We start from the raw sequence: 19,566 nt of genomic DNA, 5'->3' as shown, positions 1-19,566 counted from the left end.
ACTTCAAATACCAAATTTGAAACAAATCCGGTGAATAATGTCGCTAAAATCATCAAAATACCGAAGATCGGGAGGTGCCGTTATATGGGGGCTATACGAAGACGAAGACTTGCACAGACAATTTTCTGCCATAGGATGTAGTATCCATTACGAACTTCTAATGCCAAATTTGAAGCGATTCCGGTGAATAATGTCGCTAAAATCATCAAAGATCAAATATCAGGAGGTACTGTTATATGGGGGCTATACGAAGATGTGAACACGCACAGATTTTCTGTATTAGGGTGTAGTATCCATTAACATCTTAAAATACGAAATTCGAAACAATTCCGGCGAATAATGTCGCTAAAATCATCAAAATACCGAATAATGGGAGGTACCGTTATGAGGGGGTTATACCAAAACGTGGACCTACAAGACGCATTTTCAAAAGCGAAAGTCCTGCAGACATAATATACATTTGAGTAAAATTTTATCAATCTACTTTACAGGGTGAGATGAAGAAACTGCAACCAATTTCAGACTGCTGTCATTTCTAAGCCACTCATCCGACAGCTGTTAAAATTATTTCAGTGACAGTTCATTATATTGTTTACAAGCGTACAAAAGCATTTTGGTGAGAATTTTCCAGAGAAAAAGTTATTCGTGATGGAATTCAAGCGTGATAGTGTGATCTCTTTATGTTTAGCTGGAAAACCACAAGTGGCTATCGTTAGAGGACTCCAGCATTTAAATGTGAATGAATCTTTTGTGTCTCGTACCATCGCTCGTTACCGTGATACTGATACCGTAGCCCGACGTCAAGGAAGTGGACGGAAAAAAACTCAACATTAGAAGAAATTATTCGAAAAGTAAAGAAGCGGCATATTTTACAAAAATAATAAATTACAGTTTGAGATGAAAAAAAACTGCAACCAATTTCAGACTGCTGTCATTTTTAAGCCACTCATCCGACAGCTGTTAAAATTATTCCAGTGATAGTTTATTATATTGTTTACAAGCGTACAAAAGCATTTTGGTGAGAATTTCCCAGAGAAAAAGTTATTCGAGATGGAACTCAAGCGGGATAGTGTGATCTCTTTATATTTGGCTGGAAAACTACAAGTGGCAATCGTTATGGCTAGTGAGCTGAACATATCGCAATATTCCATTCAGCAAATATTGAAAAATGAGCTCGGGTTAAAGCCATTGAAATTCCAAAAAGTGCAAGAACTTACACCGCAACGGAAGGAAAGTAGACCTGAGTCTAGAAAGATTTGCTTCGCTTGGCCGAAAGTGGTGAACTGCCGAATTTGGTTTTCTCCGATGAGAAAACATTCGATGTCCAGCAGTTTGTAAGCGAACAAAATGATCGTGTGTACTTGCCCATGAGGTCAACTGAAAATGTGCACGTTCGGTTGGCCACCAGAACTCAAGCGCCGGCCGTGGTGATGGTGTGGGTCGCCAAAATAGCCGATGGTCGCTCTCCGCTTGTATTAATCGACCGTGGCATCAGAATAAATGCCGAATATTATCGCGAACATATTCTGGAGGGTGTATTAAAGCCTTGGGCATGCAAACATTTTGGACGCAGACCTTGGACATTCCAACAGGACTCGGCATCATCGCACTCAGCACGCGCCACCCAAGAATTGTTACAAAATGAGGTGCCTCGCTTCATTTCCAGCGCACAATGGCCACCAAAATCTCCGGATACCAATCCGTTGGACTATTGTCTCTGGAGTATTTTGGAAAGCAAGGTTGGCACTAAAAAATACCAAATTGTCGATCACCTCAGGCAAGCGTTTCGTCGGGAATGGGCCAAAATACCGCAGAGCAACATTCGGGCAGCGTGTGAAGTTTTCGTGGGCCGTTTGAAGGCCATAATTCGTGCCAAATGTGATCAATTCAAACAAATCTAAACTTATCCTAAAATTTGATGATATTTCCGACATTTTTTGCTTTCATTCAATAAAATTAAAAAAATGTACATATTATGGCGTTTGACTTTGTTGCAGTTTTTTTTATCTCACCCTGTATTGAATATAACCGTTATATTAGAGTCTATACGACGACGTGGAACTGCATAGGCAACATTTGTCATAAGCCATTATAATATTCAAATGTGAAACTTAAAAAAATCGGTCAATAATGTAGCTAAAGTCATCAAAATACCGAATAAAGGGAGGTGCCGTTATATGGGGGCAATGCGAAGACGTAAACATCTTCTGTCTTAGGCTGTAGTATCCATAACGAACTTTAAATACAAAATTTGATACAATCCGGTGAATAATGTCGCTAAAATCAGCAAAATACCGAAAATAGGGAGGTAATATTATATGGGGGGCTGTACCAAATCGTGGACCTACATGACTTATTTTCAATACCAAAAATCCTGCAGATATAATATACATTTGAGTAAAATTTTGGCAACCTAATTTATTTCGTTCCGATGATAGAGTGATTTCCACAGGCGGGCGGATATCGCGAATCGACATAGAATTTTATGCTGATCAAGAATATATATACTTTGTGGGGTCTAAAATGTATATTTCGAGGTGTTACAAACGGAATGACAAACTTCATATACCCTCCATACTATGGTGGAGGGTATAACAACTTAAAGACCAAATAAAAATAATCCACAAAAAAGTTAGTTTTTCATTTTTTTAATTACACCCAAAAAACATCGGAAGTTTGCGCCACCTTGTATTAAATTGAAAATTGTTGTAAGCGCCTAAAAGTATCCTAAAAATGCTAAATATAAAACATGAAAATTTATTTTACATATGGCTCTAATATGATGTGTAAACTGGGCTTTAGTTAGTTTGCTACAAAATAAATTGTTGATAGATTACTCTTTCGGATTCAGAGAGAGAGAGAGAGAGAGCGAGAGAGAGAGACGCCTTTTTACATATGATGCTATATATGACTACTTCTTAATTTTTTATCGCTCTAGGCCTGGGAATCACAATGCCATCTGGGAGAACATACCAGATTTCATACGCTTTCGCAAAACTTATCAAACTTAATTATCTTTAAGTATAAAGTAATAAATGCGACCGCTAAAAGTATCAACAAATTTAAACAACGGTCAGCGTCATTACCATTTCCCATATGTAACGGAAGTCATTGCAATGAATGCGTATCCTGTGGCGAGCGAGTAATAATAACAGGAAGTGGTAAATTGATATAAATGTCACAAACATTCATACAAACACACACATACACACACACTCACATGGAAGATAAACTCAAAGCCAAAACCGAACACATAAGAATCAATTAATAAAGACAATGGCCAAAGATCTTTAAGGCCAAAATGGCAAGTTAAAGCAAAGAACCAAAATGAAATGCCACATTGTATGTATGTAAGTGTAGCATATCCTGGCGCTAAAGGAAGGATATCGGAAAAAGGAGAAACACATCAAATTGAAAAATTACTTCGACGATGATGTAGGAAAAAACTAAAATATTGATTTAAATATCAATACTACATTCGTTGACTGCGTGTGTGTTTGTGTGTCCATGCGTGCGTAGAACGAAACCAAAGATAAAATGACACAAAACGGATAATGGAAAATGCCTGGAGGCCAAAGACAAAGCAAAAAGAAGAAAAAACACACAATTGTTAACGGGCGTCTAAAAAACCCCCATAAATGGTCAACAAACAAAGACAAATTGAAATCAATACAAAACGGGGAGAGAAAGAAATATTCAACAATCTTCTGGCCCAATGGCATCAAAACAAAACTGAGTAGAAGGCTGAAGAATGAATGAATAAAAAAAAAAAATCCGAAGAAAGATTCAATTCAAAGTATTAATCAAAGTGGGGGCAAGGTGGAGGTGCAGGGCAAGGAAAATCGTACGAAATGACATTGACTGAATGTGGCAAATAGTAATGGTGGAAAATGAAATGCAGAAATGCTCGGCAAAGAATGAAGGAGAGAAAGCAAAACAAAAAAACAAACTGGAAATGATATGATGCTTTAAATTGCCATCAATCAAAAATCTTTTCTTGGCTAAATGAAAAAGAGATATAATTTTCTTTTTTCCGTTTTTATGTAGGTAAAGGACTAGTATAAAATATAAGGTTAATATGACACCAAGGCAAGGTTAACGAAGTCATTTCATATAGAAAGCTTACAGATCTTTAATCTGTACCATACATTCCGTCTAAAAGCAATCTACGTACAGGGAATGACAGTCAAAAGTATCCACTCGAGTTTTTATACCCTCAGACATATGGCTAAATTTGATACGGCCAAAACGTGACTCATCGAAATATCGGTTTTAGACCCAAGATCTCTTCGGACCAAATCTGTTTCAGGATATTTGGAGTCGATCTAGCAATGTCTGTCCGTACCACCGTCTCTCAGGTTGGCTGTTCGAGAACTGTAGATGGCGGTATTCGATTTGATCCAAACTTAGAGTCCGACAGAGATAGAATGGATAATTCGATTTCGCTCCAACTTTTCTAAACGTATTATCTTTATCAGTGCTAGGTCAGGTGCGAAAATGGACAATCTCGGTTAACTCCATCCAGTACCTCCCTCACAATTTGGATAATAATAACTCTTATAAAATATGATATAAGTGTCCGACTGCCTTCAAATAACCCTCATCACTTCATTTTAAGCTTGTAAAACGCAAAATCAACATCCGATTCCTTTCAGACCTGGCACATCTCATTATTTCTGTTAACACAAGATTTGTTATAATAATGTTAGAGATCGGAGCATTCCTTCTTGTACCCCCCCCCCCCCACAAAGGGTCAGAGTTTTGGAAAACCAAAACGATTTTAAATCCCAAATAAGCATCCCGTTGTTTTCAAACTACACACATAACATTTTTATTAGCGTAAGGTATGGCGTGAGGATGAAATATATCGGTCCACCCCCTCTGGTACCTCCCCCACAAAGGGTCAAAATTTTGAATATCCATAAAGCTCATAAAACGCGAAATTAACATCCGATTCCATTTTGACTTAGCACATCTCAATATTTCTATCAACCCAAGATCTGTTATAAAGATGGTAGGGATCGGACTATTCCTTCTGGTACCTCCGCCACAAAGGGTCAATATTTTGGATAATCAAAACGATTACAAAAATTGAAAAAAGCATCAGGTTCTCTTCATATTTGAGACATCCCATTATTTATACTAACATAAGATTGGCTGTGAAGATGGGATATATCGGTATCTGCCCCACAAAGGTCAAAATTTTGAATGTCCATGAGGGTCATATAACGCGAAATTAACATCCAATTTCATTCAGACTTGGTACATCTCAAAATTTCCATAAACACAAGTTCTATTAGAAAGATGGTAGAGATCGGACCATTCCTACTGGTACCTCCCCCACAAAGGTTTCATGATTTTGAAAAACAACACGCTTAAAGAAAGCGAAATAAGCATCCAAATTCTCTTCAAATTTCACACATACAACCTTTTTTGCTAACACAATATCTGTTGTGAAGATGATACCTATCTGCGAACCTCTTCCGGTCGCAAATCCAAAGCGTCACAATTTTCAATACTTTTTATACCCTCCACCATAGTATGGAGGGTATATCTAGTTTGTCATTCCGTTTGTAACGCCTCGAAATATACATTTTAGACCCCACAAAGTATATATATTCTTGATCAGCATTAAATTCTATGTCGATTTAGCGATGTCCGTCCGTCTCTGGAAATCACTCTAGCTTCCGAACGAATTGAATTAGATTGATAAAATTTTACTCAAATGTATATTATGTTTGCAGGACTTTTGGTATTGAAAATGGACCATGTAGGTCCTCGTTTTGCTATAGATCCCATATAACGGTACCTCCCGATATTCGGTATTTTGATGATTTTAGCGACATTATTAATTGGAATCGTTTCCAATTTGGTATTTGAAGTTCGCAATGGATAGTACAGCCTACGACAGAAAATTGTCTGTGCAGGTCCACGTCTTCGTAAAGCCCCCATATAACGGTACCTCCCGATATTCGGTATTTTGATGAATTTAGCTACATTATTCACCGATTTTTTTTTTAAGTTTCGCATTTGAATATTGAGATGGCTTATGACAAAAGTTACGTATGCAGGTCCATGCCGTCGTATAGACCCTAAAATAACAGCTACATTCGGTATTTTTGAGATTTTAACAGAATTTTTAACGGGTTTTATTGTCTTTGAGAATTGCCAAATTCGTTCCAAATGGTAAAGGGTATTCAAAGTTTGGCTCGACCAGCTTTTTTAATTGTTTCTGTTATAACTTGCGAAACAAGTCAACGATTCTTTACAACTTGCTGTACGGAAATACTTTTATCAATCAGAAATATGAATATGAAATTTATAATTTCGAATATAATGTTGGATCAAAATGTTTGATATTTTTGTAATTTTTCCATACCAATATTTTATAGATAAAGTGTGAAAATTAAACACCTCGGTCCACTATATTTTCTATAAATTATTACATATTTCATACAAAGTGAAGGAAGTAATCAATATAATCCACACCTGGCACGTCACAATTTTTTTTATCATATTTATTTAGGTTCGTGGGTTATGTGATACCTTACTTTCATGATATTGAAATAAATTCAACGTATAAATACTTCCTTTACATAAACTTACCACTTGAATCGTTATCAGCACCCGGTTCAGGATCATAGGCCCAATTTTCATCATCATCAAAATGGGCATCTCCTCCTCGACCAACGCCGGGATAGAAGGCATGAGCCAAGACATATCCAGGACCATCAAATTTATAACCATCGCCGTGATCTCGCCTAAAAAATTGATAAAATGAAAAGGTATTGATAACGTCAGCAGAGATCGATAATAATTGATTTCGAAAGATAGTAGAGCAAACCTTAATAAAACGTAAATAAATACAGAAATAAATAAATAAAATATATATAGGCCCATTCTCATATAATTTATTTATAGTTCAGCAGTAGGATTCCCAAACTCATTTTTTGAGTAACAGACAAAAATCATTAACTTTGAAAACCAAAATTTTGATATAAAAAATAAGTTAAAGCTGACAAAATTGGTATTTAACGGTAGATCATAATTTTAACGCCTATTGTCGGTAACTCAAAAAATGTGTTAGAGAATTCCGCTACTGATTTGCTATCTCTTAATTTAGGAAAAGTAAAGGGTAAAGTTCACATTACTTTCATTACTAAAGTTTTCATTACTACATCTTTCCTTTAAATAAATGCACTTTGTTCAGAGATATGACAATAAAATGATCACTTCTTCACTGCCTTTTTTCACAGTGGCATCCTCATATTAGCCAAAAAAAGAAACAAACATAACAAATTTTTAATTAATTTTTTGTGAAATAAATTTGTAAATTTATAACAAAATGGAAACCAGTCCATTGCCATTTTATTGCCATATTATCAGTATAAAATATGCCAACATGAGTTCAGCAAGCTTTACGTTAAAAGATGAAAAGAAGATGGTTTGACTTTTGCTCATCGGGCAGTTCATATGTAAATGAATTAATAATAATAATTATTATTTTTTTAATAATAATTTTTATCTATCGGAAATATGTAATAACCGTCAGTCATATATTTCTCTTGTTATTTGTGTTTTTTACTTACTTGGCAAATAGAACCTGTATATCCGCTTGCGGATCGTAGACTTCACGGAATGTTAATTTTGAGCTATTCTGCCAGACATTTAAAGCTTTGCGCAGTGTCATACGCACCAGACCAGCATTGGGCATAGATTGATTAACCAAACTGAAAAAAAAGAAAAAAAAAACATTTTAATATAATATTTCAATAACTAAAAAATTGTATTCAAATAATAACAAAATTGCATTTGGACTTATTTTGTAGTCGTTCGTGTTCATGCAAATAAATGGCATATAATATATTTTAGTATGAACGCCCTGTTTTAGTAGACCCAACAATGTTCATCCTGAAAGTATGCTGCAAAAACGGGTTTTTGACTCATGTAAAGTAAATCACATGTCGTCTTTGCGTTTACACGGTTGAGGGATTTATCACGATTAGTTCAATTAACACTTTATGAAGGCCAGATGTAATTGCGGCCCAAAAGCGGAAAGATATACTTTTTATTCAATATATGACAAACGATCTAATTTATATAAAATTTTTAAAGGAAGCTCTTTAGGTAATGTACAATATATAAAAAAAATCCTATTTCATGAAGATATTTATAAGTTTTGTTAATCTCCGAAAGTTTTTAAATGGTCCAACAAAATATCGTCGGTAATTATACAACACGAAATTATGCTATTCATCTCAGGTTTCTGGTTGAGAGAAATATTTAGATATAGCAAGTTATAAAAAAACGCTGACTTGTTTCGCAAGTTATGGTAGATAAAACTATTGAAAATTCTGACCCTTTGTTTCGGTACCAGAAGGAGTTCGCAGATATATCATCTTCACAAGAGATCTTGTGTTAGCTAAAATGTTTGTATGTGCTAAATTTGAAGTGTTTTGAATGCTTATTTCGTTTTCTTTCAGTGTTTTGTTTTTCAAAATCTTGAAAGTTATCTGAGGGAGATACCAGAAGAAATGGTCCGATCTCTACCATCTTTATAACAGATCTTGTGTTGATGGAAATATTGAGATGTACGAAGTCTGAATGGAATCGGATGTTAATTTTGGGTTCATGAATATTAAAATTTTGACCACTTGTAGGAGAGGTATTAGAAGAACCAATATATCCCAACTTCAAAGCTGATCTTGTGTTAGGATAAATAATGGTACCGGATGCTTATTTCGTACTGGTTATTCAAAACTTTGATCCTTTGTGGGGAAGGTACCAGAAGGAATGGTTCGATCTTTATGACAGATTTTGAGTTGATGGAAATATTGAGATATTTCAAGATTGAATGTTAATTTCGCGTTTTAAGAAATTTGTGGATATTCAACATATTGACTTTTTTGTGGGGGAGCTACGAGAAGAAGTGAACCGATATGTTCCATCTTCACAGCAGATTTTGTGTTAGGAGAAATAATGGTACCGGATACAGGTACCGGATCCTTATTTTGAATTTTATAATCGTTTTGGTCATTCAAATCTTTGACCCTTTGTGGGGGAGGTGCCAGAAGGAATGGTCCGATCACTCCTATCCTTATGACAGATCTTGTGTTGATGGAAATATTGTGATATGTCAAGTCTGAATGGAATCGGATGTTAACTTCGTGTTTTATGAGCTTCATGGTTGTTCAAAATTTTGACCCTTTTTTGGGGGGATACCCAAAGGAGTGAACCTATATTGGCCATCTCCGAGCTCGATCTAAGTTTTACAAAAATATTACGATGTACCCAGTTTGGACCAAATCGGATACTCTCTTCGAGATTTATAGTCCGCACCAGCCAGCCAGTCAGACGGACGGACATAGCTAGATCGACTCCAAATGTCCTGAAATGAATGTGGCCCAAAGAGAACTAGGGTCTGAAACCGTATTTTGATGAGGCACTTTTTGGCCTTATCAAATCATATGTACCTTCTCTAGCCATATGGTTGGGCGTATAAAAATACCTGGCAGTACCAATGTGACAATGAAATACAACTCTGATTTAATAAATCCAGTCTGATTTTAATAAATCCAGTAGATGTCAAATCTCAATTACACTGAGTTTGTGTCAAATGAAAGCCATTGAATTTAAGATTTGAGTTATGAGCATTAAAATTGACCTTTGAAATCCACCGGATTTATTGTATGTAAACATGCTGCTAGTTTATAATCAATAATTGAAATATGAACACCCTGTTGCTTTTGGATATACAAATGTCATCCTTAAAGTATGCTTTAATAATACTTTATTTAATCCTCGTACCGATTAAAATGTTCACACTGGTTTTGCTATTATATAGTATTGGGAGGTTTATTATTATTCTTTAAAGTGGGTTTTAAGAAGTTCGGTAAACTGTTCCAACTGCTTAACATGTTTATCTTTCCTTTGGTAATTCTTTTTTTTTACAAAAGACCCACTTCCAAACATTTAACCTAAATCTTAATTAGTCTCATTTGTTTTCTATTTGTTTTGAATATAAAATGTAATATTCTGGAAAGTTTAAACAGATTTTGAATATTGTTATTTGGTACTCTTTTTTCGTTTTCAGGGGGAAAACAAATATTTGCATAATGTTTATAGGCTTAAAAATGAAATTTTGTCCTTATGCAAATAGCAGGAGTTTGTTTTATTTTCTATCATCATTTAAAAAATAATTGTTCTCTGCCAACTCTCTTAAATATCAACAATCAGGGGAAGGCAAATGGGGGGATTTTATTTTATTTCCTGTGTAAAGGATAATGCTAAGAAATCCCTGCTAACAAGTCCGGGGAGGGGTGAACGATGGTTTACATGAAATATTTAATTCTTAATCAACTTTTAAATTATTCATTTTTAATACAATATTGAAATTAACATAATGAAATTTCCTTATATAATATCAGATTGTCGTTGTTGTATTTGTTGTTGCTGTCATTCTTGTTTGAATTGCAAATATTCCCCCCGAAAACCTAGAGAAGATTTGCCGTTCTAGGAAGATGGTGTGTTTTTTATTTCTTTTGTCGGCTAGGGTTTTTCTTGATAGGCTGTTTTTCCCTGGTTATGCCATAAATCTTGTAATGTTTCATCATCATCTCCAGCCTCCTCTCTCCCTCTCAAATATTCTCACCTTTGGAGCAATACACCGTAAATTTCTTGAAAGAAATAAACAAATCACAAAAGAAAGCTTGTTGAGAGCCGACGGCATCCAATGCCAGACTTTTTTTTCGAACATAAAAGGATACATGACTGCTGAACACATTTGGGAATAAACATTTCCAAACAACAACATCTAGAACTACAACAACAGATTGAAGTTGACATCAGAGCTAGACACAAAATAATGTAAAAATGTAAATGCCATGAGAATAAGTGAATAAATGAATGAATGTGGGTTGGAAGTGAAAGAAATTTAAAAAGAAGTTATTTTTATTTAACGCAGGTGAAATTCACACGCCCAGACTTATACAATTACAACATATGAGCGCGCGCACACACACACATACACATTTGTATTTATTCCCATAGAAGAAGAGTAGACAAGCTGCCAAGGGAAACTTTCTTGGGGACATTTATAGCAACGTTCGGAAATAAAGTAGCTTTTTAAAAGAATGCTTAAAGGCTAGATAACATTCATACAATTAAAAAAAAAAACATTAAGTTCGGCCAGCCCGAACTTTTAATACCCTCCACCTTTCGGTAAAGATGGATAATGCTATTAAACTTTTCAAAAAATTAAAAAGTGGATGAGGCCGTTGTATGGGGCCATACCAAAAACCTCTACTTGAAGGATTGTCATCTACCAAATCTTCTAAAACACCAAATTTGAAACAATTTCGTGGCTCAACGTGACTAGGATTATCGAAAATACCGAATATCGGTGGGTATCGTTACATGTGCGCTATAGGAAAACGTGGATCTAAATTTTCGATGTTTTGCCGCCGGAGCTAGAACTCATTACGAACTACATATACCAATTTTTAGACAAATCCGTAAAAAAAAATTTGGAGAAAATCATCAAAATATTGAAAATTGGGAGATACCGTTATATGAGGGCTGTACGAAAATGTAGATCTATACATACTATGTTCCGCATCGGAGCTAGAACCCATTTTGGCCTACAGATACCAATTTGTAGACAAATCCGTGCAAAAATGTGGCAAAAATCATGAAAATACCGAATATCGGGAGGTACCATTAATGGCGGCTATACCAAAGCGTGGTCCTATACATACAAGTTTCTCCACCGGAACTAGAACCTATTATGACCAACAACAAATACACATTTTTATACAAATCCGTGGAAAAATGTGGCAAAAATAATCAAAATTCCGAATATCGGCAGGTACCGTTATATGGGGCCTACACAAAAATATGCACCTATACATACAGGGTGAGATAAAAAAACTGCAACAAAGTCAAATGGCAAAATTTTTACATTTTGTTTAAATTTTATTGAATGAAAGAAAAAAATGTCGGAAATAGCATCAAATTTTAGAAAAAGTTTAGATTTGTTTGAATTGGTCACCTTTGGCACGAATTATGACCTTCAAACGGCCAATGAAACCGTCACAGGCTGTCTGAATATTACTCTGCGTTATTTTGGCCCATTCCCGACGAAGCGCTTGCTTGAGGTGATCGGTACTTTGGAATTTTATAGTGCCGACCTTGCTTTCCAAAATACTCAAGACACAAGAGTCCAACGGATTGGTATCCGGAGATTTTGGTGGTCATTGTGCGCTGGAAATGAAGCGAGGGACCTAATTTTGTAACCATTCTTGGATGGCGCCTGCTAAGTGCGATGGTGCTGAGTCCTGTCGGAATGTCCGAGGTCTGCGGTAAAAATGTTGTCGTGGCCAAGGCTGATGTTGCTGTTTTCTTCCGTCAACTTCCTTGACGTCGGGCTACTATGCTACGCTACCAGTATCATGGTAACGAGCGATGGTACGAGACCCAAAAGATTTATTCGCACTTAAATGCTGGAGTGTTCTAACGATAGCCACTTGTGGTTTTCCGGCCAAATATAAAGAAATCACACTATCACGCTTGAATTATATCACGAATAATTTTTTTCCGGAAAAATTTCGACAAAATGCTTTTGTACGCTTGTAAACAATATAATTTTAAAAGCTGTCGGACGAGTGGCTTAGTAATGACAACATTCTGAAGTTGGTTGCATTTTTTTCATCTCACCCTGTATATGGGATCTATTTCCAAATCTGAACCGATCTTGATAAAATTTAACAGAGATATTTTCGAGCTGTATCTGATGTCCGGTATCAAATATCATTGTTGGGAGTGCATATTACTCATATGAGGGACTTTACAACCAAATCTGATGAAACATATATATGGGAGCTATAGCAATATCTGAACCGATTTTCAACAAATTAAAGGTACTTGCTTCTAGACTTAATTCGGTCGAAAATGCCACAATTCACTCCATTTGGGCTGATATTGGCCATTTGGTGTACAATAAACCTGCAATCGGATAAAGGTTTATATGGGAGCTATATCCAAATCTGAAGCGATCTTGATAACATTTGGCAGAGGCATATCTGAGCTGTATCTGTTATCTGGTACCAAATATCATTCTTGTTTTGTGCATATTACGAATGTGAGGTACAGGGTTGCCCATATTCCACGGACCTATCTGGCAACGCCATAACTTTTGACAGAGATGTCACATCGCTTAATGACATACCGCGTTTGAAGCGTCAGCCCAAGCAGATTTTTACCATGAACCAATACACGCCACGCGAGCGCTCTGAAATAGTTGAAATTTACATTCAACAGAAGAAGTCAATTGTGAAAACTCAACGTGCTTTTAAAACATTAAAAAATGTGAGAAGTGCGCCTTCTAAGAACGACTGGTAAGGCTCTTTCTAATCCGAAGAGGCTATATAAAAGTCGACCAAGGCGATCGGCCGAGAATATCGCTGCCGTACGAGCCAGTGTTGTGAGGTCCCCAAGAACATCCCAAAAACGCCGTTCTCAGCAGTTGGGCATGTCTCGGTCCACTTTACAACGGATTATTCGCATTGATTTGCATTTGTTCCCGTACAAAATTCAATTGACGCAAAGAATGTTGCCTGCGGACAAGCCTCGTCGATTGGAATGGGCCCAAAGGTCCGTCGAATATGGGCAACCCTGTACTTAAACACCAAATCGCATGAAATATATATATAGTAGTTATAGCTATGTCTGAATCGATTTTCACCAAATTACATGTACTTGCTTCTAGACTTAATTCGGTCGGATGTGACAAAATTCATGTCATTAGGATTTTTGGTGCAGAATTAACCCAAAATCGGTTGAAGATATATATGGGAGCTATATCGATTCTCATCAATTTCAATAGAGTTCGTCCTTGGGCCAAACAAATATTGTTTGGAATCGTCTCAATCGGACAATAAATGCGATCTGCAATTATTTAAAAAATACATGAAAAAACGCATGGGCAGACGGACTTACATGCATATGTCGACTCAGAAAGTGATTCTATGAAGATCCTCCAAAGTAACTATGGGTCTATCTCGCTTTCTTCTCCATGTTACAAGGAAATGCACATAATACCCTTACCAATGGTAGAAGAATATAGGTAGTCGCATCGACACAGCTGCTGTGACAATGAACTGTCAAACCAATTTTGGAATTTAAATTTTTGAACGAAAATTTATTCAAATTTGAAAAAAAAAAAATTAAAAAAATGCATATCATAACAACCTCCAATAGGCGTCGTATAGGGAAAAATATACAAATCTACCTATTTTTGAAGAAACATTTAAAAATTTTCGACATGTTCCCTAGCGCTGATGCATCTACCTGCATTCTTCTACAATGGCCTTACCGCTATGCGATGTAGGATATAAAAAGAACAATTATAAATGAAGTGTGTAAAATTCTTTTTATTCTAATTTTTAAAAATTCTCTAGAGGTAAGAAGAGATACAACTCTGATGTAAAACAATTTGTCTGGTGTAAACGCAATAAAATAAATAGACAATAGAATACAGGTAGTCGCATCGACACAGCTGCTGGGATAATGAACTGCCAAACTGATTTTGGAATTGAAAATGTTCAATGAAAAATTATTGAAATTTTTAAAAATTGTTGAATAATCCTCCGATTTGCATAGTATAAGAAAACATTTAAAAATTTACTTCTTTTTGACAAAACATTTTAAAAATTTTGACATATCAATGTTCCGAAGCATTGTTGCATCTACCGATATTCTTCTCCCATGATATGTAGCTATGTTCCAATCTGTGACAGCTGTGCAATGTACCATCATATTTTTAAGTTTTCGTTCCATTTTATACCACTTTGTTTGTTGGGTTATACACCAACACGAGTCGTCGGCGACAGTTCGCTAACTCGCGCCCGTTTTCTCTTTTCTTTTTTGCTATGTTAATAAACCTTTGACTTGGTAAACAATTTTCTTAACTTTGTTAACACAATTTGTTGTGTCGCAAGTTGTTGTCCTTGCTGTTGGCGGCTGGTTGGTTGGTTGGTTGGCTGTTTCTTGGTCTCAATCTTTTGCATATTCCTGTTTTGCTCTGTAACACCTTGTTTACTTCCACACCTGCAGATTCAATTTGTTTTATTTATTTTTGTTTTTTTCTTCTTTTTGTCTTTCGCAAAAGAAATTTAACTTTGTAAGATTACTTTCTTTTCCCGGAAATTCTGCTGTTTAAGTATTTCTCATTAACATATGAGAGTAAATAGAACATTTCGTAATGTTGATTTTATTTTTTGTTTCGGGCTGAGGGCAGCGGGTGGGTGGGTGACATTTGTAAATAAGAAAAATAAAAATGAAATTATTTTATATTTTAATGAATTTTGAAATTATGATGCCAAAGCATCTAGGCGGGATACAATTCTATTTATAGGCGAAACAGGCGGCTGAATTCGTAATTGTATTTATAAAGCTTAGGGGATTGGTAGACGACCTTACAATAATTGCTTTGTGCCAGAACTTGAAATAACCCAAAATTGTTGTATGATAATCGATTTTTATACCGCCACCACCATACTATGGAGGGTATATTAATTTTGTCATTCCGTTTGTAACTCCTCGAAATAGTCATGTCAGACCCAACAAAGTATATATATTCTTGATCAGCGTAAAATTCTAAGACGATTTAGCCATGTCCGTCTGTCTGTCTGTTGTAATCACGTTATGTTTCGAACAAATTGAGATAGAAGGCTAAAATTTTGCGCACATGTATATTTTGCCAGTAGGCAGGTTAAGTTCGTAAATGGGCCATGTAGGCCTAAGTTATCATATAGCCCCCATATAACGGTACCTCCCGATATTCGGCATTTTGATGATTTTAGCCACATTATTCACCGGAATTGTTTCAAATTTGGCATTTGAAGTTCGTAATAGATACTGCAGCATAAAACAGAAAATGGACCATGTAGGTCCACGTCTTCGTATAGCCCCATACCCCCCGATATTCGGTATTTTGATGATTTTAGCGACATTATTTACCGGAATCGTTTCAAAGTTGGCATTTGAAGTTCGTAATAGATGCTGCAGCATAAAACAGAAAGTGGGCCATGTAGGTCCACGTCTTCGTATAGCCCCATATACCGTACTATTAGATTTTATATTATAATTCAGTTAAACTTCTGGAACAATTTGACAAATGAAAAACACACAAAATTGAAATGGAATATCTTGTTTTTTATTTCTTTTCTTTCTTGAACTTGTCACTTCAATGATTTGAAAAGCGAATGAAAAAATATAATTACAATCAGCTCAATATTGTAATACAGAAAAACTAAATCTCAAAGCACATGTGATGAATCAAAAAAATATTTAGATAAATTCAAATTAATTGAAACAAAGTAAATGCACTGGTCGACATATTTTTGAATAGTAAATTCAAATTTACATGTCTTTCAACACGCCGCCTCAAAAATATGTCGATCATTTAAATAGTATTTAATTAAAAATTGACAAGTTGTTATATCTGGGTAAAAATATTTATGGCCCAACATTTGTTGCAAGGACTAGGGAAAACCCAGAAAAACCTAATCAGACCAAAAAAAAAAACTTATATTTAGTGTTCTAAATTCTTTAATCCAACTTGTGTTCTTAGTTCCATGAATCGTGGAGTTGACAAGGGTTTGGTCAACAAATCAGCCAGTTGCTTGCCTGTGGGAATATATTCAATTTTAATCAGATTATTTTCCACTTGCTCTCTTGAAAAATGATACTTGATGTCAATGTGCTTAGATCTCTTGTGACATGAGGGATTATTTGCAATACTTATGCAGCTCTGATTGTCCTCATAAATTAAGATTGGATTTTCGAATACAAAACCTAAACTTGTTAACAATGACTTTAGCCACAACGCTTCTCTTACAGCCTCAAATAATGCCATATATTCAGCTTCTGTAGAGGATGCTGCAACAGAGTTTTGTTTTCTTGTATTCCAGCAAACTATATTCGATTCAAACATCATAAACAGAAAACCAGTAGTACTCTTTCTATCATCTTTGCTTCCTCCCCAATCAGCATCAGCATACCCCGAAAATATAGCTTCTCTACAAGATTGTTTTGTATAAACTACTTTCTAATCAATAGTGCCTTTTAAATATCGAAGAACCCTCTTGAGGCATTGCCACAATTCTTTATTACTTTTACTACTGTATCTACTCAGGATATTTATCGATGTGCTTAGATCAGGTCGTGTACAAAGCATTATGTACATTAAACATCCAATTAAATTACGACACGGGGCGTTATAATTTTCATCTGAATTTAGTGCAGTATAATCAACGTTTGTTGGAAGTGGATTCCCAATTGGCTTACAGTCATTCATTTCGAATTTTCTAAGTACTTTCTCAATGTAAGCAGATTGGCTTAGAGTAATTGTATCATTATGTCTTTCAACTCTCATTCCTATAAAAAACTTAATATCAAAAAGGTCCGTCATTTTAAATCTGCTCTTCAAGTACTCTTTGAAATTATCAATAGTTTTATTATTTGAACAAGCTATTACTAGGTCATCAACATAAAGCAATACATACAAATTTTTCAGTACATCACCCTTATCAATTAAATAAATACAACGGTCAACAGGTGAGCTAACAAATCCCATGTCCTTCAGGGCCTCCTCAAAAACTTCAAACCAACATCTTGCGGCTTTCTTGAGACCATAAATTGCCTTGTTCAACTTGCAAACTTTACCATCTTCACATGTCAAACCCTGGGGAATTCTCATATATATTTCCTCTTTTAGCACCCCATTCAAAAAAGCTGTTTTTACATCCATATCATGTACCAATAAACCAAACTGATTTGAAATAGATATTAAAATCCGAAAGCTAGAGACTCTGGCCACTGGTGCAAATGTCTCATTGTAATCAATCAAATATTCTTGTGTAAATCCCCTTGCTACAAGTCTAGCTTTATATCTTACCGGATTACCGAACTCATCATGTTTCAAACTAAAAACCCACTTACAGTCTATAATATTTCTGTCTTCTGGCATTGGCACAATTGACCAGGTTTCATTTGAAAAATGAGAATCAAGTTCCTCCTCAATAGCTTTTTTCCAATATGTGCTGTCATCCCTATATAGAAGTTCTTCAAATGAGTTCGGTACATTATCAACAAATGCGTTTGCGATCATAATACAGTTATCTAAACACGTTTCATTCTCATTGTATGATACATGTGGCTTAGCTTTTAAGCGATCACTCTTCCTTATCAAATTACCTTCATTTTGAATAAATTTGTCATTCTGCAATTGACTTTTACTTTGCTCAACATTTCTACATTTTACTGGCAATGCATGCTCTTGATAATGACTCTCCCTACTTTCATTCGGGACATTTGTTTCCGTGCTCTCATTCTGGAAAATTTTTACAGCACTAGAATGAAGTGATTCATTATTTAACATTTTCCTACTTTCATTCGGAATAACAGTTTCCGTACTCTCTTTCCGGAAATTTCTTACATCACTCGAGTACAATGGTTCCTTCATTAAATAATCCTTACTGTCATTCAGGATTACATTTTCCGTACTCTCTTTCCGGAATTCGTTAACATTATCAGGTTTACTACGGTCTGTGTCTTTTAGATCTCTAGAATACTGCAAATTTCTCTCATCAACAATTACATCACGAGCCATTACAAAACGTCCATTGTCCACATCCCACAGTTTATAGCCATTCGACTCATATCCAACAAGTATAGCCTTCCATGATTTCTCATCGAATTTTCTTTTTCTCAATTTATCATGTACATATACCGTGGACCCAAAAACTTTAAAATAGGCTTTTTCCCATGCCACATCTCAAACGGGGTTTTCAAATTATCTTTTAACGCCTTACTAGGACTTCTATTTATTAAATATGTTGCTGTTAGAACAGCTTCACCCCAAAAAGTTTTGTCTAATTTTGCTCCACTTATCATGGCACGCGCTTTCTCTGTTATAGTTCTTATCATTCGTTCAGAAACGCCATTCAATTGTGGGGTATATGGCACAGTCAAGTGATAACTTATGCCTTTATTTATACAGTAATCCCTCATTTCATTTGATAAATACTCCCGTCCATTGTCAATATACAAGTTAACAACTTTCAAGTTAAATAGAGCCTCACTTTTAGCAACAAAATCCTTAAATACAGAAAAAACTTCTGATTTAAAGGTAATTAAGTAGGTCACACAGTAGTGAGTGAATTCATCGACAAAGATCACGTAATAATTTTTCTCATCAATTGTGGGCGGAGTTATCGGTCCACAGACATCGGAATGTATTACAAACAATGGCCTCCTTACGTGTTCCTTGTCTTTAAATTTACCAAAACTTAATCGGGATTGTTTTCCATTTATGCAAGCTTCGCATAACTCTTCATTGGGACGCACATTGTCTAGAAGTTGACTATCACAAAACATTTCCTTACTCTTTATCTCCATAAATTTACTCTTACTAATGTGTCCTAATCTCTCATGCCACAATTGATAACTATTGCATTTCGCAGCACTTGCTGCATACAAGCTTTTATATGATTTAAAACAAATTAT

General features: G+C 35.4%; 1 protein-coding gene across 1 annotated transcript in view; it reads right to left on the bottom strand.

Moving 5' to 3' along the window:
• Positions 1 to 19,566, bottom strand: part of LOC101898198 (matrix metalloproteinase-2) — a 527,659-nt gene that overhangs the window by 24,946 nt on the left and 483,147 nt on the right. Inside the window, exons 2-3 of the mRNA XM_059128418.1 lie at positions 7,590 to 7,730; positions 6,607 to 6,761 (exon numbers count right to left, since the gene is read on the bottom strand). Coding sequence (XP_058984401.1) covers positions 6,607 to 6,761; positions 7,590 to 7,714 — 280 coding nt within the window. The 5' untranslated portion in view covers positions 7,715 to 7,730. The remainder of the gene's footprint in view (positions 1 to 6,606; positions 6,762 to 7,589; positions 7,731 to 19,566) is intronic.

The sequence above is a fragment of the Musca domestica genome, unplaced genomic scaffold (assembly GCF_030504385.1).
Source record: "Musca domestica strain aabys unplaced genomic scaffold, Musca_domestica.polishedcontigs.V.1.1 50, whole genome shotgun sequence".
Taxonomy (NCBI): domain Eukaryota; kingdom Metazoa; phylum Arthropoda; class Insecta; order Diptera; family Muscidae; genus Musca; species Musca domestica.
This window is presented reverse-complemented; position numbering and strand designations above follow the sequence as displayed.